The 24,536-nt window shown below is 42.3% G+C and overlaps 1 protein-coding gene across 1 annotated transcript in view; it reads right to left on the bottom strand.

Moving 5' to 3' along the window:
- The window catches only part of LOC117429938 (ras GTPase-activating protein 4), a 61,205-nt gene that overhangs the window by 30,885 nt on the left and 5,784 nt on the right, over nt 1–24,536 (bottom strand). The window contains exons 2-5 of the mRNA XM_058998347.1: nt 11,591–11,647; nt 7,697–7,810; nt 6,769–6,830; nt 1,212–1,329 (exon numbers count right to left, since the gene is read on the bottom strand). Coding sequence (XP_058854330.1) covers nt 1,212–1,329; nt 6,769–6,830; nt 7,697–7,810; nt 11,591–11,647 — 351 coding nt within the window. The remainder of the gene's footprint in view (nt 1–1,211; nt 1,330–6,768; nt 6,831–7,696; nt 7,811–11,590; nt 11,648–24,536) is intronic.

Below are 24,536 nucleotides of genomic sequence, written 5' to 3' on the forward strand. Positions count from 1 at the left end.
CAACACAGTCGGCTTTGTAATAAACTGGAATAATGCATCTCTAACAAGATTGTGTAGCCCAAACAAGTGTGAGAGGTACAGAAGAACGTGGCCAGTGAACCGGGTCAGCGTTACCCCTGGTTACAGGAGACGGGTTGAGTGGTGAAGTCGTGATCACGCTACGTCAGCAATCACCTCTAAAGAAACAGAGTCACAGATAGATTTTCAGAACACAGTTAGCTTTGCATTGGCGAAGGTCGAGTAGCTTCACAACACCCACGTGTGCAGCGAAGCAAGGAGTCACAACCTTACATTAATAAACAGAAAACTATTTAAAACAAATACCAAACGACTGTTCCCCAAAAAGAAGCAATACATTCTTCAGTCATTTTATTGTATCGGCCACAAAAAATGCACACAATCAGTACTGGGTAAAAGGATTTTCAAAGAAATAGCACATAAATAGGGCTATTAATAGATCCATGTTTAATTGAGTAATGAAATAATCAATTGAATATAAATGCCCAGCATGAAGTACAATATACTGACGTTTGCTTCTTGCAAGTAATTTTAAATTGAATTAGTGCTGTGTAAACGAATATTGGTTCCCCCGAATATATGTACTCTTGGGGGAACGAACATTTGTTCCACCAGCGAAAGTTTGTTCCCCCCTACATGCATGTTTGTTATTTATCCTGTTATGTAAATGATGCATGTATAATGCTAGTGATTGGGAACAATGCTGTCAGGCTGTTCTCATGTATCATTGTAGGTGAGACTAGAGCTGTCAGAGGGGACTGGATGGTACACGTTTAGAGTCACTGTTAGAGTCAGGGTTAGAGTTAGGGAAAGTGGTCTTAAAATGAAGGTTTTAGTTGAAAATGCATGGATATAGACTTATATGCAAAGAAAGATTACTTTTTTATAAACAAATAAGGGGGTACAAATATTCAGAAGGGGAACCAATTTTCTCAAATATTGGTTTCTATGGGGAACGAATATTCCAGGGGGAACATATATTCTCTGGCACCGGTACTTAGGGTTCTCCAGACAAGTTGGTAATAATCCGAATGATTAGATTTTGAAACAGTACCGATAATAAATGTCAACATCATGATATAGTAAGGGAAATGTAATTAAAATGGCATACTAATTTGTTAATTCGCACTGTAATTAATCACTTTCTGCAAGAAGCTAATCTTCGCGGGGGTGTGTGCAGTGGTGCCCCCTACCTGGCTTCGAAGACGTGGCAGCGCAGCCTCCTGGTCTGGATGGAGATCTGTAGGTGAATCTCTCCCTGCACCTCCTCATCAGGGTCCACCTCCGTCAGGCTCATCCACCCATCAAAGCCTGCAGGGAGACACGGCCACTCTTAGACCTGTTTATTATTCACAGTAAAACATGGCTTATTTCACCAATCTAAAAAATAGGTATTTCAAGATATTTCAACATAATATTTGTCACATTTAAAACTGATCATTTTCGATACAGTTATTATACAACAAATGTTTCTAAATATTTAAATGCTTACCTGAAAAACAGTAAATGCTAGATTGTAGAATATTTAAAGACATTCTATTTTCACCATCAGTGAGTTATCAAACAAAATAAAAACATAAATAAATGTAAAAATATCAACAGACACGTGAAATCTCCCCTTCTTGTACGGGACAGAACGATGTTTAGAAGAAATATTTCTGATCTTTGATGCAGCTGGTGTCTTTTTCGTTGAAGACATGTTAAAAAAATCCTGCAGCTCTGTGCAGTGTGTTCAATCATTTACCAAGAGCAAACTAAACTGGCTGCCAGGTTCCTAAATGCAGTGTAACAGGTAGTGCATCAATAAGATCTGCTGTATTTATTTTTATGAGATTAAAATTATGTATATTTACACTATTCTTTCAGAAATGGGAATGTGGTTTTCACGGGGAGCTACATATTACACGGCAATGGGTACATTTCACGGAAATTGTGAAATTCGTGATAACCATGAAAATAATACAGCCTTTGGCATCATTGACCAACTCCAGTCCCAAGCCAACTATGGACAATACCAGCATGGTGGACAGCCCTATTATCACCTTGAAAGGACTAGATCAGCAACAATGATCAGGTACATAAAGGATGTTATTCAGCCTTCCAGGGGAATCAAAACAGGGAGGGTTGATATTGATAAAGCGATCACAAGACAATCTGGTATCACGATTTTTTTAAAGCCATTTTTAAAACAGTTATGGGGTTCGAGATGTTGCCCTGCTAACTCTTGACACAACACCTATCAATATAAAATAGATACATAGATAGGAAACATAACATGGCACCATTAACATGGCACACAGTGATTGAAGGGGATCTACTTTAAGAGGCAGGGTTATTTGTACATATCAACTTATTATAAATCAAGTTTTAATTAAAAAAAGTAAATGTATTTCTGATCACAAATGGCATAGAGCAAACATTTTCTTCATTTGTTCAAAGATATGTGTCACAAAGACGGCCGGAGTGGGTGGCGTCAGACCAGAGCCAGGAAATAAACAACAGAGACTTGGAGTTTGGTGGAGCATTTAATAAAACAGCACAGAAAATAAAAGGTTTGAACAGAACACAAAACAGGACACGGCACTGGTAGCCAAAATAAAGAGACAAACAAAACGGACAGACACTAACAAACAGGGACGAACAAACACGATGAGAAACACTACTTATTATTCTTGTTGTTATTATTTTTACCTCCTCTCTCTCTCCCGTTCTTTCGCCCTGAACACCCAACCCTGAGTGAGTGCTACATGTCTCTATATATACTGTTGTGCTGGGATTCAATTACTAATTAATTATTCACTTGAATCCCAGCACGTGAATTCATTACGTGCAACCCCGTGCTCACATATTACATTTAACCAGCACGTGAAGTGATTTGTGCTCTCCTCGTGCCTAAATACAAATCTACACTTTTTAAATACACGTGAAACACAGACCCGTTTATATCCCGTGTACCAATCTATACACCAACATTAACACACGCACGCAACATACAACACATAACACACAATTGCACACAGGGGCGGGGCACATTGCCACAATATGTTATTAATTTTAGCAACATAAATATTTATTCAGGTCCCATTAAAGAGGCACAGCTTATCACTGTAGATCCAATCTCCTAACTAGAAAAACACCCACAATGAATAAAGTCCTTGACTTGATCCAGGCTGGGATGTATGCAATTGAATAATGGAGCCTCTATACTTTTAGCTTGTGAGTGTTTAGTGATTAAGTGTGTCTTTACAGATGCTGTTACAATAGTTGCTCTGAATAAAAATGACATTTTAGCCAGGTGACTGATTCACCACTTTCATGATTGAACGTAAAAATAGGAAGAGGTATTCTGTGAGTCATATCTTCGCACAAAAGCCCAGGCAAGCTGATTTACTGCCATGACTGCTCACTCAATGCCTTCATGAGTCATGTTTCCAAGTAAAAACGACAACAACGACAAAGCGACAATCAGGCCAAGCTATTAGAGGTTTCACATCTTCTTCATCCTGCTGAAGCAGTCATCAATTAAAGTAGCCTGGCTAGTGTCACAGCCTCAGTGCAACATGATTCATCAAAGAGTCCCATTGAGCAGTGCATGTCATTTCACTATGAGAGGCCCAGTTAATAACATCAGTAACTATTACAGGAAAGTGCTAGCAAAGCAGACTGAAAACATCAGTCAAAAACAAAACACATCACAGTCAAAATACAGGAGGGAGGCGAAAAAAACAAAACACATGACAGTCAAAATACAGGAGGGAGGCGAAAAACAAAACACATCACAGTCAAAATACAGGAGGGAGGTGGAAAAACAAAACACATCACAGTCAAAATACAGGAGGGAGGTGAAAAACAAAACACATCACAGTCAAAATACAGGAGGGAGGAGAAAAAACAAAACACATCACAGTCAAAATACAGGAGGGAGGCAAAAAACAAAACACATCACAGTCAAAATACAGGAGGGAGGCGAAAAACAAAACACATCACAGTCAAAATACAGAAGGGAGGTGAAAAACAAAACACATCACAGTCAAAATACAGGAGGGAGGTGGAAAAACAAAACACATCACAGTCAAAATACAGGAGGGAGGTGGAAAAACAAAACACATCACAGTCAAAATACAGGAGGGAGGCAAAAAACAAAACACATCACAGTCAAAATACAGGAGGGAGGTGAAAAACAAAACACATCACAGTCAAAATACAGGAGGGAGGCGAAAAACAAAATACATCACAGTCAAAATACAGGAGGGAGGCAAAAAACAAAACACATCACAGTCAAAATACAGGAGGGAGGTGGAAAAACAAAACACATCACAGTCAAAATACAGGAGGGAGGTGGAAAACAAAACACATCACAGTTAAAATACAGGAGGGAGGTGGAAAAACAAAACACATCACAGTTAAAATACAGGAGGGAGGTGGAAAAACAAAACACATCACAGTCAAAATACTGGAGGGAGGCGAAAAACAAAACACATCACAGTCAAAATACAGGAGGGAGGTGAAAAACAAAACACATCACAGTCAAAATACAGGAGGGAGGTGGAAAAACAAAACACATCACAGTCAAAATACAGGAGGGAGGTGGAAAAACAAAACACATCACAGTCAAAATACAGGAGGGAGGTGGAAAAACAAAACACATCACAGTCAAAATACAGGAGGGAGGTGGAAAAACAAAAGACATCACAGTCAAAATACAGGAGGGAGGCGAAAAACAAAACACATCACAGTCAAAATACAGGAGGGAGGTGAAAAACAAAACACATCACAGTTAAAATACAGGAGGGAGGTGAAAAACAAAACACATCACAGTCAAAATACAGGAGGGAGGTGAAAAATAAAACACATCACAGTCAAAATACAGGAAGGAGGCGGAAAAACAAAACACATCACAGTCAAAATACAGGAGGGAGGCGGAAAACAAAACACATCACAGTCAAAATACAGGAGGGAGGTGAAAAATAAAACACATCACAGTTAAAATACAGGAGGGAGGTGAAAAACAAAACACATCACAGTCAAAATACAGGAGGGAGGTGGAAAAACAAAACACATCACAGTCAAAATACAGGAGGGAGGTGCAATTCACTGATGGGTGGAACACTAGCAAGGAATAGGGTCTTTCTCATTGGCTATATAGACATGTAGAGAAATGTGATGATCATGTATACCAAGTGGACCAGCAACTGCAGTGAGAGAGTTTTATAGCTCTGAGTGGAGAATAATTGGGAATAAGTGGGAGTTTGGGTTATGTGCTCAGTGAACTAAGTATGGAAGGTAAACATGTCAAGTGGACATGTCTGAGTGTATGAAAGATAAGCTCAAAGATATGGTTTTGACAGATGTATATTTATTTAACCTGTGGTATATATCTTAAGGTGATGGCTGGGGTATAAGCATAATAGACTTATTCAATGGGAATTTGTTGATGATCAGTTTCATAAGAATAGATCAAAGGAAATAGCTAATGAGCCGCATCTTATTTGAAAGATATGTTTTCAGTATGAGTAAGAGGGTAGTTCTAGACAACACCTCCAGATCTCCTATCCACCCCCTGAAGGAGTCCCATACTGTACTGTACTGTACTGTCGCCTCCCAGGAGAACTTGGCCATTTAAATCTGCTGTTTGATGCTAGTGACCGCCTACATAACTAAATGCAACAGTCTGGAATCAAATACATGTAATCTGGTTCCATTTCAATTATGAGTCATTCGAGTCTTAGTGATAGTATATTGATAATCATTGTAATGACAATAACAGAATGAATGTTATAATAATAAGAAATTGAACCACAACCCTACAGACACATCTGCTTTAAATGCTTTGAATCCTTTTTCATACTTCTTACTGTCTGCATTATTACTGCACTTATAAAAGCAGTTTTTGCACGCTTTTCCCATGGTTGTACTAAATGATCCTGCTTTTTAATATACCAGACCTCTCTGTGCTTTACAGTGCTTACCTACAGTCTGCAGCACCATTCTTCACCATGCTTTCACTGGGCTTTATTACACTTTGCTGTGCTTTCACTGTGGGAAACTTTTATAAGGGTTAGTTTGCCACGGTTTATTTTTAAACATGCTTCACCGTACCTCTCTGAGGTTTACAATGCTTGCCTATGTTTTACCATGCTTTCACTGGGCTTTATTACACTTTGCGTTTTCAGGATGATTTTTTTCTAAGGGGAGTTTACTGAGAATCTTTTGGTTCTTCACTTGTTTATTTACATGAATTCAGCAGCCGTGGCGCTGCAGATAAACTACTGGCCCTGGAGAGCCACATTCCTGCAGGGCTTCTGGGTATCTTTAAACCACCAGTGGCTAAAGACCTGCAAGAAAATAATTGGTTCAGTTAAGTAACTGAGAACACAGGTGGAACAAAAACCAGAAGACCCTGCGGCTCTCCAGGACCCGGGCTGCCCCCCCTGAACTCCTGCATCCTGGTACAGAAGGTACAAATAGAAGGTCACATGGTCTGACTGCAGCGAGAACATTGAAGGGAATTACAGCACATTAAGTAATCAGGTACCAGGAAGCAGTTTCATCGATAGCGTAGAAAAATGAATGAAGATGGATTTTGGAATGAAACCTTGTTCATCATCACCTTGGCTGAAGAACCTAGTTTTTCCTAGAGCTGAAGTTTTTGTTTTCAAATTATCCTAGTTCTTGCACCTGATCTTAGTGTGCAGAGGTGCAGATAAAGTCAATACACTGTGCTGATACTTTCTGATAAGACGCTCCTACCTTGAGGCTTGGTGGCCAGGACTTCTTTGGTGATGGATACCTTCCCAATGACATCATCGCGGCTGCAAGACCAGGGGGAGACGGGAACGGCAATTATTTTCCAGTTCGGAAGAAAACAGATGGAAAAAGTGGAATTTGGTTCAATGGAATATATCCAGTTAACCCAAGACACTACTTCAAATCAGAACAGAGAGCAGAACAACAGGGCATAAATGGAAGCTGAGTAAAAGCATGTTTAGAACAGAACATTGGAAGCACTTTTTTACACAGAGTTATAAATGCATGGACTAGCCTACCAGGTGACGCAGTAGTATCTAAAACACTAGCCTTAATGGGCCGAATGGCTTTTTCTCGTTCCCAAACTTTTCTTACGTTGTATCTTCTAAACAGAATCCATAACTATTTAACCCTCAATAGTGATACACGTAGTAATACTAAAAGAAACCTCATGAATCCAATACCAAACGTCTCGAATAGAAGTCTTATTCAGTGTCTTTGTCAATCAATTCATTATGTTTCTTTTACTAATTTTAGAATGCATGTTTCTCTAAACAGCTTTACAGTATTGTCTAGGGTTATTAAATTCTGTTTAATTTCCTTAAAATGTAGGATTAGACACGTTCATGTTTAAACTTGAACATATTAGGATTACTGGTAACCACTTATATATCCATAGCACGAAGCAGATACTATGTATGTGTATAAGGCTACATGTGTGCAATACTGTGTTTATGGTATAGACTAAACACTGACTTTCCATAAACAACCTGTATAATTACTACTGTATAAACACTAAGGCCAACATCTTATTCACATTTCACATACATATTTTAAAGGTTTAAACTCTAACCCATTAACACCCCAAACTGAAACACTGAACTTGAAAGCCAGCCTGCCTAGGCTGTCATTCAGAGGTTGCGTGGCCTACCTGAGCGAGTCCTCATCCAGCACGTGGAAGGAGAGCGTGTGGAAGGTGGGCGGCAGGTGCACGTTGTATTCTTCTCCCCAGAACGGGGACAGGGTCTTCCAGATAGTGGCGGTCCTGTCGAGAGGACAGAGAGGAGCTAGGACTGCTGCTGCTGCTGTAAACCCTGAGGGCTCGTTAATCATTCATGACAACCCAGCAGGATACAGTGGAGGCAGCTCTGCATTTACACGTATAACATGTAAAGGATGTGGATGTACAAGCAAATATAGTAGACCTGATATTAAGGTGAAACAGCCATCTGAAATGTCATTACGATATATAGTAGACCCTGATATTAAGGTGAAACAGCCATCTGAAATGTCATTATGATATATAGTAGACTGTGTGGTCCAGTGGTTAAAGAAAAGGGCTTGTAACCAGGAGGTCCCTTTTTCAAATCCCACCTCAGCCACTGACTCATTGTGTGACCCTGAGCAAGTCCCTTAACCTCCTTGTGCTCCGTCTTTCGGGTGAGACGTAGTTGTAAGTGACTCTGCAGCTGATGCATAGTTCACACACCCTAGTCTCTGTAAGTCTCCTTGGATAAAGGTGTCTGCTAAATAAACTACTAATAATAGACCCTGATATTAATGTGATACAGCCATCTGAAATGCATTTATAATATACAGTAGACCCTGATATTTTGTTTTATTTTTAAATTTGGAATCGCCAATTATTTTACACCCGATTTTCTCCCAATTTGGAATGCCCAATTATTCAGCCCGGCTCACCACTGCAACCCCTGCACTAACTCGGGAGAGACGAAGGCAAGCACTCGCGTCTTGCGAAACGAGTGCCGTCAGCTGTCCGCTTTCTTTCACTCTGCAAGCCCACCGTGCAGCCATATCAGAACTTACAGCGTTGGAGGACCACGCAGTTCTGAATTGCATACAGGCTGGCCTGCAGGCTCCCGGTCAGCCACAGCGGTCGCTGGTGTGCAGTGAGCCAAGGACTCCCCAGCCGACCAAACCATACCCCACCCGGGCAGCGCTTGGCCAATTGTGTGCCGCCCCCTGGGAACTCCCGTCCACGGTCGGCAGTGACATAGATTCGAGCTGACAATCTCCAAGCTATAGGGCTCCAAGCTCCCACTCGGGAGCACACAAGAATGACTTTTTCTGACATCAATATGGACTGGTTCATAAATACTGTACATACAAAACCAGAACAATATGGACTGGTTCATAAACACCGTACATACAAAACCAGAACAATATGTTTTAACTGACTAAACTAAATCATGAGCAAACAAAGGATTAACAACCCACCACATATGGAAATAATTTGATTAAAACCCACTGAATTCATGATTAAACCAGACCTGGGTTTGTGAGGTTCTTATACAGCATATGGGAAATGTTTCGTTGTCATGGAAATCCAGTTTGTATCCTTAACTGGCACCCCATCATTAATGGAGTCATTCTAAAGGAAGTTGACAAATGTACAGAGGAAAAAACAACCCTCGCTATTAGAAATATCACACTGTAATGAGAAAACAGGATAACACCGCTGATAAGCTCTCTGCTTTTTTGACCAGGCGTTAACTTGATGAAAATGAAAGACTATACTCTGGGCAGACATGTATTTGAGGTTATCAACTTCTACTTGGAATTCATACTTTAAAAACCTGCTTGTTAGCTTTTGGCATGAACCGATTGGTTTCCCTTTTCAAAAAAGTACAGGTTTCTGCATTACTGGTTCACCTAGTGAACATTCTGGCAAAGCCTTTTTTTGTCCATTGACTACATCTGCCCTGTATTTAATGTACTTATATGTTGAATTGCCATTTTTACAGATTTCTAGAAAACCTCTTTTGGTTTTGTTATGAAACTTTGTAAAAATGTTCTTCAGCACATGTCATCGAAAGCATCTTGAGAGATCTGGGTATATCTGGAGGCCCCTGTCCCTGTCTGCACATTCGTACGTCACTCTTACTGTACATTATATCTAGGGAAGCCCTTATCCATATAGGATCAAACTTGGTAATCATTTCCTTTAACTAAAATGATGCAGAGTATCTGACCTTGGATACATGGACTTGCCTATCAATGACTCACCCAATTGGATGAGCTGTTTTCAAGATATAACTAAAAGCTTGGTTTGAATATTCAAGCACTATCCATATGGTTCTGAAGCAGTGACTCGTCTTTAGTGCCCCCTTGTCAGTCACTCAGGTCAGCTTACATTGCTCTATTGCTTTTAGCTCTTGGGTTTCCTTCTCCCTGATGTTGTGTGTGATTGATTGGTCTTATCTACAGTTTATTTTTAAGCTCGTCATGGGGATGAAATCTTGGTAAGTGGGTTGCATACCTGAAAGGTATCACATCACACATACTGTAACTGGAAACTCAACAACCTCAGAGATGGAAGAGCCCCCGTCTCAGGCTGGGCTGCCAACGGAAGCCTCTGTGACGTTTCTTTATTTTTTATGGAGTTTTTAGGGAGACAACCAAACCAGATCTTTTTCTTATTAATATATCTTTTTATTGATCGATTAATCACACCTGTTTGCTGGTGATATGAAATTGTATTATTATTATTTGTTTATTTAGCAGACGCTTTTATCCAAGGCGACTTACAGAGTCTAGGGTGTGTGAACTATGCATCAGCTGCAGAGTCACTTACAACTACGTCTCATCCGAAAGACGGAGCACAAGGAGGTTAAGTGACTTGTTCAGGGTCACACAATGAGTCAGTGGCTGAGGTGGGATTTGAACAGGGAACCACCTGGTTACAAACCCTTTTCTTTAACCACTGGACCACACAGCCTCTTATTGAAAGACAATATTGAAAGACAATTAGAAGTAATACAAGGTATTAACATAGTGCTATTTACTGCAAATGTTTCATAATGCCAGCTAATGTTTAATATACATATATTTACTTACATATAATTAGACAGTTTGAAAATATTTGCTTATAGGTAACTGGGCAAATGTTGCAGTTGCTTTTTTTTCAATCTGAGATATTGTGAAATATTGGGTATACCTTTCAGTTGCCTTTTTGCCAAGGTCTTTAGATGTACCCTCCACCTTTTTAATCAATCAAATCCCACAGGTGTGATGAATTAATTCATCAGTAATCGATTCAAACCCCTAATATATATATATTACTAATGGAAGAAAGAAAGGCTAGAATATAAAATAAGCTTGGTTTAAAAGGAAATAGCTGAGTGAATAGTAGCACATCAGTCTTACAACAGAGATAAGAGTTAACCAGACTGCAAAAGACAGAGCGATCCTCTGACAGGGCTGCTCTGGGTCACTTTTCAGCCAGACCATCGCAGTGACTTTTCGTCTATAGCGTTTCCTTTAAAAATAAAAGGGTGTTGCTTATTTTATTGAGCACCACTTTTCTTGTACAAAACACTCGCTGCTAAACTTTCCACTACAGGACAGACTTGCTGAATCTAAACCAAGTCATTAACTCCTGTGTCGCGCTCACTTAGGCCTTTAAATTCCAGTTTACTTTGCGTTTAGATATGACAAAGCAAACAAAAAAACACACACACGCACACACACACACACACACACACACGCACACACACGCACACACACATGTACACACACACACACACACGCACACACGCACGCACGCACGCACGCACACACACACACACACGCACGCACGCACACACACACACACACACGCACACGCACACACACACACGCACACACGCACGCACGCACGCACACACACACACACACACACACACGCACGCACGCACGCACACACACACACACGCACACACACACGCACACACGCACGCACACACACACACACACACACACGCACACACACACACACACACACGCACGCACGCACACACACACATAACCCATTGCGACCCCTTACCTTATAATGGCTTCATTGTCAATGCGGACCACACAGTAAGGATCGCTGCTGCCAGTGCTGAGAAAGAACACAAACAAAAGGAAGGACTGTTTACTGTTACATGTTAAACATGGACTCCATAACACATCACTTATTTTCAATAATATACCTTTCAGAGGATCCCTGATGCCACCCTCAAGTTTGTACCAGTCTTGGTGGTCACTATTGCCCATTGCTTTTGGGTAAAATGAAGAACAATTGTCCCACACAGTCATTGGTAGTAAAAGGATCATATTTGGGTTACCATTGCACCCGTGGGATGGATTTCTTTATTAAAATCTTTTGCATATGTTTAATGAATATTATCTATTCAGGTATACCGACATATTTAGTGTGCAAACGGCCTGAGTGGGAAACAAGGGGTGATACCTCTAGTCATGCTACATTAATAATAATGGATAGCTGTGTGGTCCAGTGGTTAAAGAAAAGGGCTTGTAACCAGAAAGTCCCCGGTTCAAATCCCACCGCAGCCACTGACTCATTGTGTGACCCTGAGCAAGTCACTTAACCTCCTTGTGCTCCGTCTTTCGGGTGAGACGTAATTGTAAGTGACTCTGCAGCTGATGCATAGTTCACACACCCTAGTCTCTGTAAGTCGCCTTGGATAAAGGCGTCTGCTAAATAAACAAATAGTCTGCTAAATAAACAAATAGCACAGAATGGATGACAGTCAAAAAAATGCCTTGCCTAGTCTTTGTTTTAATGTCTTTGATACTCAAATTTCATAAAAAACAGTAACCCACATGTACAGACATAAAAGTACAGACATGTTGTTGCTTTACACACTTATCATAGAATTATGACAGTGAAGATTAGTTTTAATAGCTGCTATCACCAGGTATTCCATTTTGATAGCAGCATTAGTAACTACTACTGTAAAGATATTTTGATCATTTCATAGTTGAATACATTATCCATAACTATTTCAGTTGAATTTACATAGTGCGAAACTGACGCCTGATCACGCAATGCATTCAGATTACACAGGATTTCTTTATCAATAATACAGCTGCCGTAGGTGTATCTCATATTTACCATTGCCGTTAGCAAATACAATGTGGCACATGTGGGGTAGTGTTATCAGCAATGCTATCTGTGGGTTGTGAATTGAGCTTTTTATTGCATAATGCGCTTATACTCAGGTGTTATGAGTCAGAGCTGCTTTTCAAAGTAATTAATTCACAAGTGCTTTGAAGGTCTTCAGTGTTTGAATACGCTCAACACCAAAATACCTCAGCTGGCATAAAAATGCACTGTGGAAGGAAATGGGTTCAATTCCTAGCCCAGGCCCATTGGCAAAGTGGCTTTGCCAAGAGAGTGCTGGCCAAGAGAGCAGAGGAAGTGGGTTCAAGGCATAGTTCCGGACGTTTAGGGATAAAACACATGGTTTTCATTTAACAAGACGTATTTTCCTTTGTTGTACCGCAATTCAATAACACAATAATCCAGGTAATTCGTGGTTTGACCATGATGACTGTAAACTATTTTCTGTCCTTGACAAACTGAACAATGGAATAGAACAGAATAAATAGAATGTATCTGTTTTCCCAGATTACCGTTCACTGAAACTAAACTGAAGAATAAGAACAGTTAGACTAGCAGGAAGATTTCTAGTAACATGTAAACCCAGGATAAGCCTCTTCCTGAATCGTAAACATTTAAAACCCAAAAGCACATGTGCTGGTGACTCTCTCACACTTTCCTGCTTCCAGACGAGTGGAATGGAAAAATAGAATCTGTACATCCTTAAAGTATTCTGTGCAAGTCTCAAATGCGCAGTTATGAAAGAAACACATGTTATAGAAAGCATGTTACATTTAAAAGATATCTGGTACTATACTTGGAGAAATCTCTGTTTTCTGGTAGTCTTGCACTTCCTTGGTCAATTCCCTTGACAGTAAAATTGTCCCCACCCCTTCACCGCCTTAATACCTGTCATTAACCAACTAGTTGCCTCCCCTATTGACTGACATGTTTTGCAGCCAGTAACATGCTTTGACCTTGAAGACAATGCAGATGTGAATGGATGCGACAAACTTCCAAGAAGTTTAATGTAACGTCGTAGTAGATATAAAGACTGTAAATACAAGCTGTTGTATTTCTTTCAAAGCTTCCCTTTAGAGACTTGCAGAATGTATGGAAGTGCACGACACAATAGATTCATGGAATTTATTGTTAAACTACAGCTAATGCCAAAAGTTTTGTATCACAGAGAACTGTAGGACTGAGACAATTTATTCAAAGCCTCCACTAGTGTTTTCTACTATTATAACAACCTTGACTTGCATAAAGAAAGAAAAACATTGAGTGAAATAGCTCGCATCACTATTTTCAAGGTCTGGTATCTGAAACATAATCAACAAGTACAGAGAAACATCATCTGTAATTGACAAACCCAGGACTGGAAGACCCAAAAAGCTGTCTAACAAGGATGAGAAATACTTAAAGATAATTAAGGAATAGAACAAAGACAAGCGTTGAATTGACAACAGAACTGGCAGAAGGCACAGGTGTGATATTGCAAAAGTCTACTGGAAGCCATAATAGTAGTACAGTATTTCATGTATTTCGAAATGTTTCGTTGTATATGGAAAACTACAAAAGGGTATGACTTTATGAAGCTACATTAGTTCACTCTACAGGGTGATGCAAAGCTTTTGGCCAGAGCTGTACAAACACTTCAAGAAGAGTTTCCTCATCAATGTCAATCGTGTTGTTCAAGGAAAAAATAAATACAAACTGAGATTCACTTCCCGCTAAACTACTTCATGGGTTCCAGTAACACACTGTCTGTGAGCCAACCAGACACTGGTTCCAGGAAGGATGTCATGACCTCTGCTGTTGCTAGGCAGATCAAACTGGAGGAAGATAATAGGATGCATCTGCTTCCTGTTGTATTAAATAGAAAATAGTTTTAATAAGATTACTGAAACCATCCCATTTAATTAATTCACCCAAAGCTTTAAACTTATGATATGCAGAAGTATTAGAAGCTATTTGTTTAGACAGAAAGGCACAGAGCATTCGTAATACACCTGAAATGTTATTTTTCTTATTGTTCATACCCATAACTATAAAATTCAATAGTGCTAAATTTTAAAAAAATAATAAAACAGGGTTCCCGAGTGGCGCATCCAGTAAAGGCGCTCCACGTTGAGTGCAGGATGCGCTCTATAGTCTGGACGTCCCCGGTTCGAGTCCAGGCTATTCCACAGCCGACCGTGGACAGGAGCTCCCAGGGGGCGGCGCCCAATTGGCCGAGCGCCGCCCGGGGGGAGGGAGGGTTAGGTCGGCCAGGGTGTCCTCGGCTCACCGCGCACCAGCGACCCCTGTAGTCTGGCCGGGCGCCTGCGGGCTTGCCTGCTTGCCTGCATGGTGAGTCCACAGTATGAAAAAAAGTGGTCGGCCGACTGCACACGCTTCGGAGGACAGCGTGTGTTCGTCTTCGCCCTCCCGAGTCAGCGCAGGGGTGGTAGCGGTGAGCTGAGCTTAAAAAAATAATTGGCCATTCTAAATTGGGAGAAAATAATAAAAATAATTGGCAACGACTAAATTGATTAAAAAAATAAATAAATAAATAATAAAAGAAACATCATACATTCAATGACAAGTGCTTTACGACAACATTTGTTTTCGCATTTCTAAATCTTTTTGACTTTTTGTGAATTAAAGATATACATCTCAGATAATAATAATAATAATAATAATAATAATAATAATAATAATAATAATAATAATAATAATAATAATAAGCATCTATGTGCATTTCTATAATGTTTTTAAAGATGTCTTTTAATTTAATATGATTTATTTTCTCCAAACAGGATAATGTCATAATTTCATTTTCTACTCAATAGCCCCTTTCACACTGACACTCCTACGTGGGCCCTGATCTGGGTTCAGGCTACCCGGGTCACAATCCTGCGTAGTGTGACACCGCGTACCTGGGTCGTACCCGGGTTCCAGAGACCTACCTCAGGATGTGGGACGACACGCTTTGAACCGGGTCGAGCGAAACAAAATGCAAGACGGCCATCGTGAGCCGACGCAATAACAAACAGCCGTGCCTGCGTGAAGGTTTCACTTCCACAAGGAACGTTTCTGTTTATTCTGTTTAGACATATTTTTGTTGATTGAGACACAGCATGAGCCAGATTGCAGCAGGGATGTAGAAACATTTGCTCTAATCAACATTTGGGCCGACGGTTCAATCCAGAGCAGCTTGGATGGGAGCATCTGTAACAAGCTGCTTCTGGGGCACTGATGCACTTGCGTGTGTCACCCAGGTCGACCCTGCTTTATCAAAAGCAGTGTGAAATCAAGCACCCGACCCGCATGACACCGGGTCCTGACCCGGGTAGAGCATGCCAGTGTGAAAGGGGCTTACGTTTTTTTTCCTGTACCTTCCTTGAACTGACACGTTGGCTGTTGCACTTGAAAATTAGTGAAATACTACTCAGAGCAAGTTTAGACGATGTCCTTCCTGTAGTACTAAAAGGAAACTTAGTTCAAGACAAACATGTGCAGTGTGCACCACTCTGCATTACAAAGCACTGTGTACAGTATAAGCACAAACCGCAAAAGCATTTTATGACTGACAATTTCACTATAATATCCCAGCTATGTTCCAATATCAAGCTTAAAAAAAACTTCCAGTTTTATAGCTAAACAGTCCAAAAACATCAAATAAAATGTGACTTACATTTATGACAAAGAAATCACAAGCATAACATCTGTTTTGATGTTGTGTTTTATTTTTCCAATAATATAACCCTATTGATGTTTGTGACCATTATTTGAAAGTGTAACCTGCATTCATTTAAAGAGGGGACAGCTATTCAAGGGTGCCAATACTTTTGTCTGTGACTGTATTTAGTCAGCAATAGATCTTCTTAAGGCAAACATTCTTCTTTAGTAGGGAAGTTTTTTGCAAGGGAAATGTCAGGCAAGCAAAGTTACGTATTGAAAAATTTCAGAGCGCACTTGGTATTACCTTCACAATTACTCTCCCTCCGTTCAAGGCAATGAATGGAAAGCAAAGGAAATCTAGCTTTTCCAAGGAGTGGGTATTTAGCGGTTAAACCACAGCAGGGAAAATGTTCCATGGAATGCCATTGCAGTGACGTTTTACACTATGTGTCTGTTACATTGTAGTCAAGCCCTTTTAATAGCACATCAAAATCAATAAATGATTATTATTTGTTTATTTAGCAGCCACCTTTATCAAAGGCGACTTACAGAGACTAGGGTGTGCATTAGCTGCAGAGTCACTTACAACTAAATCTCACCCAAAGGACAGAGCACAAGAAGGTTAAGTGACTTGCTCAAGGTCACATAATGAGTCAGTGGCTGAGGTGGGATTTGAACCGGGGACCTCCTGGTTACAAGCCCTTTTCTTTAACCACTGGACCACACAGCCTCCTGTGACTTTTAAATTCACCAATAAAAAACAAGCAATACAACACAGTAGTGGTGATACAACAAATCTGCCTGTTTCTGTGAAATCCAGTATGCTAAGTATTGCATTGATTCCAGCAGTGTTCTTTAATAAAATGTATCTTCAATATGTAGTACAGTCTCTTACATCCCTTATAAAAGCGTAGTATCTTTGCAGATTCACCATGCTTTTCCCATGGTTATACTCTGCATTTACAACAGTTTACCCTGGTTTGCTATATTGATTAATACTCTACCTGGTTATTCCTTACCCATGCTTTACAGCGTTTTCACTAAGTTTTATTGCACTTCGCTATGCTTTTACTATGTCAGGCACTGTACGTGTACAACACTTTGTAATAATTAAAAACCAGGAAACTGAAAGCATTGGCGTGTATATTTAACTGTGCTACCGTACTTTATATTTGTAAGATTTCAAGTGTTTGTGAATGACTGTGATGCACGAGAGAACAGTATGAACAGAATTACAGTCGAATCTGGTCAATACTTCTCTCTGAATGGCTAAACTGTGTTCCGTGGTTTACAGGGAAGACGCAACGAAAAACCTCTGCATCACAGCTTACTGAGTCACGGACACACATCACCACTTGTGACTTACAAATCCCAGTGTGACACACCAGTAATCAGAACTAAAGGGCACTTTCAGCTCTGGGAGGACGTCAATGCTAAGCATTAAGGGACAGGGGTTTTTCCATTCGCCTTTCATGTTTCACTTCATTAATTAGGGTGTTCGTTAAGAGATGGATTGCCCTCCTAGCTATATGGAACAAGGGGCCAAAAGGGAGCTGAAACAATATTAGAGGAATGTTTAAGTTTGTGGTGGAATTACAATGAGGAGCATAAGATTATACATGGAAAATGTACAGCTAAATTGTCATTGTGTGGGATAATCTTAACAACTGTTATTTAAATAGAACAGAGCACAAGTAACAGACCACCACCAGATCTTCCCAAACAATGTTCTTTACCTACCTTACATACAAAATAGAAAAGGATGCCACATGTAAATAATGTACTGTTTTTTTCTGTTTAAATAAAGTTGAATTGTTAAGTTTGGCAGGGATGGGGTTAAAATCCCATTCCTGCCAAATCCACATGTGGAATGTGGCTGGGTCTTGATTGGCTAATTTATGGTCAATTAAGCCTCAGCTTTGTTTATTGGGTGAGTTTAGGGAGGTTTCCTTTAGTGAAGGCAGCTGCCCAGCCTGAACAGCAAAGGGTGTTTGGTTCAATGATTTATTTTATTTAACCCTTTTCATTTGTTCCTGTGTTTTGTTTTGTGTTAATAAAAGCGCACACCAGCACTTTAAACTACAGCTTTCCACATGAGTCTGCCTCCTGCAGATTAGCAGCCTTGTCTCTGACTCTATCCTGTCACAGATGGATTCCTGGATTACTCCGCAGATATAAAAACCTTCAGAAAGACTTGCTTCTTATACTTAATACAATGTTGTACTGTTGTTTTTTTTCAAAGAGGAATGACCAAGTGGGTTAGGCACTGCATCACACATAGATCTAGATTCACACATAGATTCTGAAGATAGGCTTAAAGAACTGCATCTATTCAGTCTAGAACAAAGAAGAATTAGGGGTGTGTGGCAGGATGGCTTGCAGTGGTGAGGTGTGGTGACGTCACGGACCAGGAAGTAACTGAACCAAAACAGTGGATGGGTGGGTGAAGCTGAATGCTACGGCACTCAGCGTGTTTAATAAATCAAATAAACAAAACAAAAGATTTAAACAATAACAAAACACTAAACAAAAAGGCACAAGGGCCAAACAAACCAGACAGACAAACAAGTAAGTGTCGTGCTGGCTAATCCAGCACGTTTTAGCAATTGTTATCTTAAATTCTGTCTCCTCTCTATCTCCCCGTACCTCCTCTCTGTACACCCAACGCTGCAGCACGGACAGCTGCAGGTTCTTATACTCTGGCAGAGGGGTTAACAAGCTGTTAATTATCTTATTACCCCTCGGCCACAGTCTGCACGCGTTTGGTAAGGATGCGTGACTGTCAGCTAGTTAAATAATCAGTAGCTGATCAGCCACGCATCCTCACAGGTTTTTAAATTATAAATAATAAAAACAATACCAAAAAACGCTGTGCTTTTATCCGCGCCGCAAACAAATACAAATAATAATAAACAGGGGTGGGACACTCTGCCACACATGCCCCCCCTTGTGCGCAGCACACATGGCCTTTTCGGCCACCTCCCCCCTTAGTCCCCAAAGTCCCGGCTAGCAGTCCCGGCCCAGGAACAGGGGCAGCAACGGGCCAAAGGTGGCGGCCACGGTGGGATGTCCTCCTCCCACCCCAACAGCCGTAGCGTTCCGATGGCCCGCGCACAGGCCGGCTCCTCTGGCCAAAAAAATTTTGGGGGTGGTCTCCAGACCTGCCCCCCCTTCTTCATGGCCGGCAGCTCCCCTCCGTGGAGCTCCGGCCACCATTTCTCCTGCAGCGAAATTGCTGCGGGGGGGGGGGGGGCTGGTCTCCTGACCTCCCCCCCCCCTTCTTCATGGCTGGCAGCTGCCCTTCATGGGGCTCCAGCCACAGTATTTCCTGCCGCGAAAGTGCAGCTGGGGGAGCTGGTCTCCTGACCTCCCCCCCCTTTTCCGTGGCCGGCAGCTCCCCTTCATGGGGCTCCAGCCATAGTATTTCCTGCCGCATGGCAGGGCTGGTAGCGACCCCAGGCAAAACAGGACCCTTGGGAGGTGACGGCAGCAGCTGAAGGACCCTCGGCAGGTGACGGCAGCAGACCCTCGGGAGACGACGGCAGCAGCTGAAGGACCCTCGGCAGGTGACGGCAGCAGCAGGGGGCAAGCAGTCCTCCCACGGCGGTTGAGGCGGAACCAGCAGGAATTCACCCTCTGCTGGTGGAGCTGGGAGGGGCAAGCAATCCTCCTACGGCGGCTGAGGCGGAACCAGCAGGAGCTGGTGGAGCTGGGAGCGGTAAGCTGTCCTCCCACGGCGCTTGAGACATAACCAGCAGGTATTCACCCTCTGCTGGTGGAGGTGGGAGGGGCAAGCAGTCCTCCCATGGCGGCTGAGGCGGAACCAGCAGACATTCACCCTCTGCTGGTGGAGGTGGCGGAGGCAGAGGCAGCTCCTGCTGCTCTGCTCCTGGAGGTGGAGGTGGAGGAGGCAGAGGCAGCTCTGCCCCTAGCGGTGGTAGAGACAGAGTCAGCTCCTGCTGCTCTGCTCCTGGTGCTGGAGACGGCGACGAGGGCTCCTCACCCTCTGGCGTTGGAGACGGCAGCAATGGCTCCTCTCCCTCTGGCGTTGGAGACGGCAGCAATGGCTCCTCCCCTCTGGGCGCTGGATGCACGGGCTCCCCCCCTCTGGGCGCTGGATGCACGGGCTCCCCCCCTCTGGGCGCTGGGTGCTCGCGCTCACCCCTTCTGGGCGCTGGGTGCTCGCGCTCCCCCCTTCTGGGCGCTGGGTGCTCATGCTCCCCCCTTCTGGGCGCTGGGTGCTCGCGCTCCCCCCTTCTGGGAGCTGAGTGCTCATGCTCCCCCCTTCTGGGCGCTGGGTGCTCGCACTCCACCTCTTCGTATTGTGTGGGGCATATGGCTGCCGTGTGCCCATATGCCCCACAGCCAGGGCACAACTCCGCCACGAGGTTTACAATGTACACCTCCCAGCCATCCTCCTGCTGTTGCTGTGGTTGCATTTTTTTTTCTCTTCTCCAAAACACACAAAAAAACAATACTTTTTGAAAAAAACCAAAAAAAAACGTCCTTTTCCTTCCTGGTCAGACTGTTGGAGGCGTTGTTTTATCCCACACCATATGTGGCAGGATGGCTTGCAGTGGTGAGGTGTGGTGACGTCACGGACCAGGAAGTAACTGAACCAAAACAGTGGATGGGTGGGTGAAGCTGAATGCTACGGCACTCAGCGTGTTTAATAAATCAAATAAACAAAACAAAAGATTTAAACAATAACAAAACACTAAACAAAAAGGCACAAGGGCCAAACAAACCAGACAGACAAACAAGTAAGTGTCGTGCTGGCTAATCCAGCACGTTTTAGCAATTGTTATCTTAAATTCTGTCTCCTCTCTATCTCCCCGTACCTCCTCTCTGTACACCCAACGCTGCAGCACGGACAGCTGCAGGTTCTTATACTCTGGCCGAGGGGTTAACTAGCTGTTAATTATCTTATTACCCCTCGGCCACAGTCTGCACGCGTTTGGTAAGGATGCGTGACTGTCAGCTAGTTAAATAATCAGTAGCTGATCAGCCACGCATCCTCACTGGTTTTTAAATTATAAATAATAAAAACAATACCAAAAAACGCGGCGCTTTTATCCGCGCCGCAAACAAATACAAATAATAATAAACAGGGGCGGGACACTCCGCCACAGGGGGACAAGATTGAAGTCTTTCAAATCTTAAAAGGCGTCAACATAGTTAACCCAAACAAATACTTCAAGTACAGCACAGAAACCAGGACCAGAGGACACAGCTGGAAATGAAGTGGAGACAAACTTAGGACAGAGGGAAGGAGACCCTTCTTCACACAGAGTGGTGAGGGGATGGAGTGGGTTATCTAGTCATGCTGTTGAGGCAGTGCACAGGGTAGCATCACAACCAAGGCTGGTACTGGCAGGAAGCAGCAGAGACAACAACTCAAGTTTTAATGTGCACTTTAATGATAAAATAATAAACAAAACACAAAACAAATAGGCACAAGGGCCAAACAAACAGGTTAACAAAATCTATATATATATATATATACATTTTTAAATTCTGCGGTTTTAGACCAAGCTTCCAATATACACCGCTTCACAACTGACAGTTCTTCATATATTAACATGACAGCACAGCACAGCACAGCACAGCACACAAACCTTCAGCAACACAACATTAACTCTCACCATTCATTCTAAACTAACACCCGTGACCACCAGCAATCCAAGGGATCCGTTTGCTGCGGTACAACGCGGAAAAACAGATTTTCGATGCTGTCGGAGAATTTTTTGTTATACACTTAGGCTAGGGCCTAGGGCAAAAAACATGCAAGGCTTTTTTTGTTTGTTTGATAACCAAATCAATACACTTCTTATATATAATCATCAACACAGGCAATTTTGCTTTAAATTTACGTTAACATACATGTTCAATAAAACTGCTACTGGTATACATTCATGTTGAAGCTGCAGTTTACTTCAGTATCCAGTGCAGTGTTACTACTGAACAAGCTGTTTAAAGATGCAGAAAATTATAAAAATCACCCCTGAAGATCAATGAGTTTGGCAATAACCATCCAGATGACAGACTAGCTTAGAGATACTATTTTTTGGTTTGTATTATTACTACACAGAAGTATTTGTAATGTTTAAAGTAAAAAAGTAATAAAAATAATTTGATATGCCAAACTGGGAGAAAATAATAAAATAACTGGCAATTACTAAATTATATTAAAAAAAATAGTACTGTTTGTGTATCTTATAATGTGCAATAATGCAGATTTTATTTTTTATTTATTTATTTTTTTTAATTGCGGAAATCAATCTAGGATACCTGGTGATCCCCCTTTTTATACACCTGTGACTGAAGTCTAATTAATTATTCATCATTTATTCAATTCATGGCTCCAGCCACATTCCCACGTGTTTTGACAGGGAGCAATTTAACCCCGTCCCTGCCACCCAATATTCCCCATACACCCCTGTGCACCGGCCGGGCTTTCACACTGTCACAGGGTATTAAAGATGCATTATTTTGAGCTTCATTTTGGCAGGGAGGGGGTTAATTCTATCCCTGCTGAACCCACCTGTGGAATGTGGCTGGTCATGATTGACTAATTGATCCTCAAGCCAGCCCCAGCCATGTGGTATAAAGGCAGCCGGAGACTTTGTTTGCTGGAGGAGTTTGGATGATGGCAGTGAAGGTGGGACCCTCAGAATCAGTTGAAAAGAAGCGGCACACGCTTCAGAGGACAGCGTGTGTTCGTCTTTGCCGCTCCTGAGTCAGCTCAGGGGTGGTAGCGGTGAGCTGAGCCTAAAAATACAGTTGGACAATTGGGAGAAAAACAGGGTCACATCAGTTGGCAAACTTGAGGCAACTTGACAAAGTTTTGAGATCAGTCGGCTGATAGGAACTGGACGAGCTTAGATGGATTGGACTCCTCTCATTCATAAATTTGTATGTTCTTATTCTCCATGCTTTTACTCCAACTTACCATTGGCGCCTTTTTTTCCCCAAAAGGAAAGAACACAGTTTACAATTCTTAAACAAAACAGGGACTGTTTCCATTAGCTACATAAATCTCAAAGGTGCGGTTTTGAAAGCAACCCAAAGCAAACATGCATTTTTAATTTTTTACATTTCTCAGTGTCTGTGCCTTATTCTCAGGATATCTGTTACACATGTCCTTCCTGGTCATTTCACCTGAGCAACACTGCGTCAGATCACTGGCTGAAAGCCAATGGTCAGCTAGTTGGCGAACGGCAGCAAAAAAGCCATTGAAGGGGGTGGGAACAATTGCAAGTGAAGTGATCAACCAAGTGCAACACACAGAGCTTTACTGTAATACATGCGTTTCTTTCAAAACTGGACATTTGAGACCTGTGTAGCAAATGCACAGCAGCAGGTAAGATTTCTGGAATCATTGTGTAGATACATGCACTTTAACACCGCGATGGCATTGTTTGAATAGCTACACGTCAAACTCGCCCCCGCTGCTGGCACCACTGTTGATTCCAGTTGGGAGGGCTCTTAGTCTTGACTCCTGTATGGGAGGGGACTGTCAATAATGAATGAACTAAATGTTAAACAGTGTGACACAATTGTAATGTATATGATAGGAGGTAAACTGCTTTTTTTGTGGAAGAAACTCAAAGCAAAGACAAATCTGCCCTTGGTGGTGTGTCATGAATATCTGTGACTAAGAGAGTGAGTTCCCACTGCTTTGAGCTGAAATGCCAGCTCTATCGCAAGAGCAGTTCAAAGAGCCGCCTGCCCCTGAGCTCAAAGGCTGATGCCACGTGTACCCCAGCCCCCTGCCTCAGGGTGTTTGAAGGCCAGTCCAGTGAAGGTCAGGCACAGGGGGGGTCTATCAGCTCTCTGTGCTCCGAGGGGCGCGGGGGGGGGGGGGGTGTCGCTCAGCTCTCTGTGCTTCGAGGGGCGCAGCGGGGGGTCGCTCAGCTCTCTGTGCTTCGAGGGGCGCAGCGGGGGAGTCGCTCAGCTCTCTGTGCTTCGAGGGGCGCAGGGGGGGGGTCGCTCAGCTCTCTGTGCTTCGAGGGGCGCAGGGGGGGTCTCTCTTAGGTCTCTATGCTTCGAGAGGTGTGGGTAGCTGTAACCTCAGATCCTAAAGGTGTGTCCTTTTGTTTGCTCTGCCCCCGCTTCTCACTGAAGTCAGGCAGTCACACAACAAACCACAAGACCTGAACCTACTCAAGCACTTAGAATGTTAACCAAGGCTTTACAATCCACTTCCAACCCTCAT

The sequence above is a fragment of the Acipenser ruthenus genome, chromosome 24 (genome assembly GCF_902713425.1).
Source record: "Acipenser ruthenus chromosome 24, fAciRut3.2 maternal haplotype, whole genome shotgun sequence".
Classification (NCBI taxonomy): Eukaryota; Metazoa; Chordata; class Actinopteri; order Acipenseriformes; family Acipenseridae; genus Acipenser; species Acipenser ruthenus.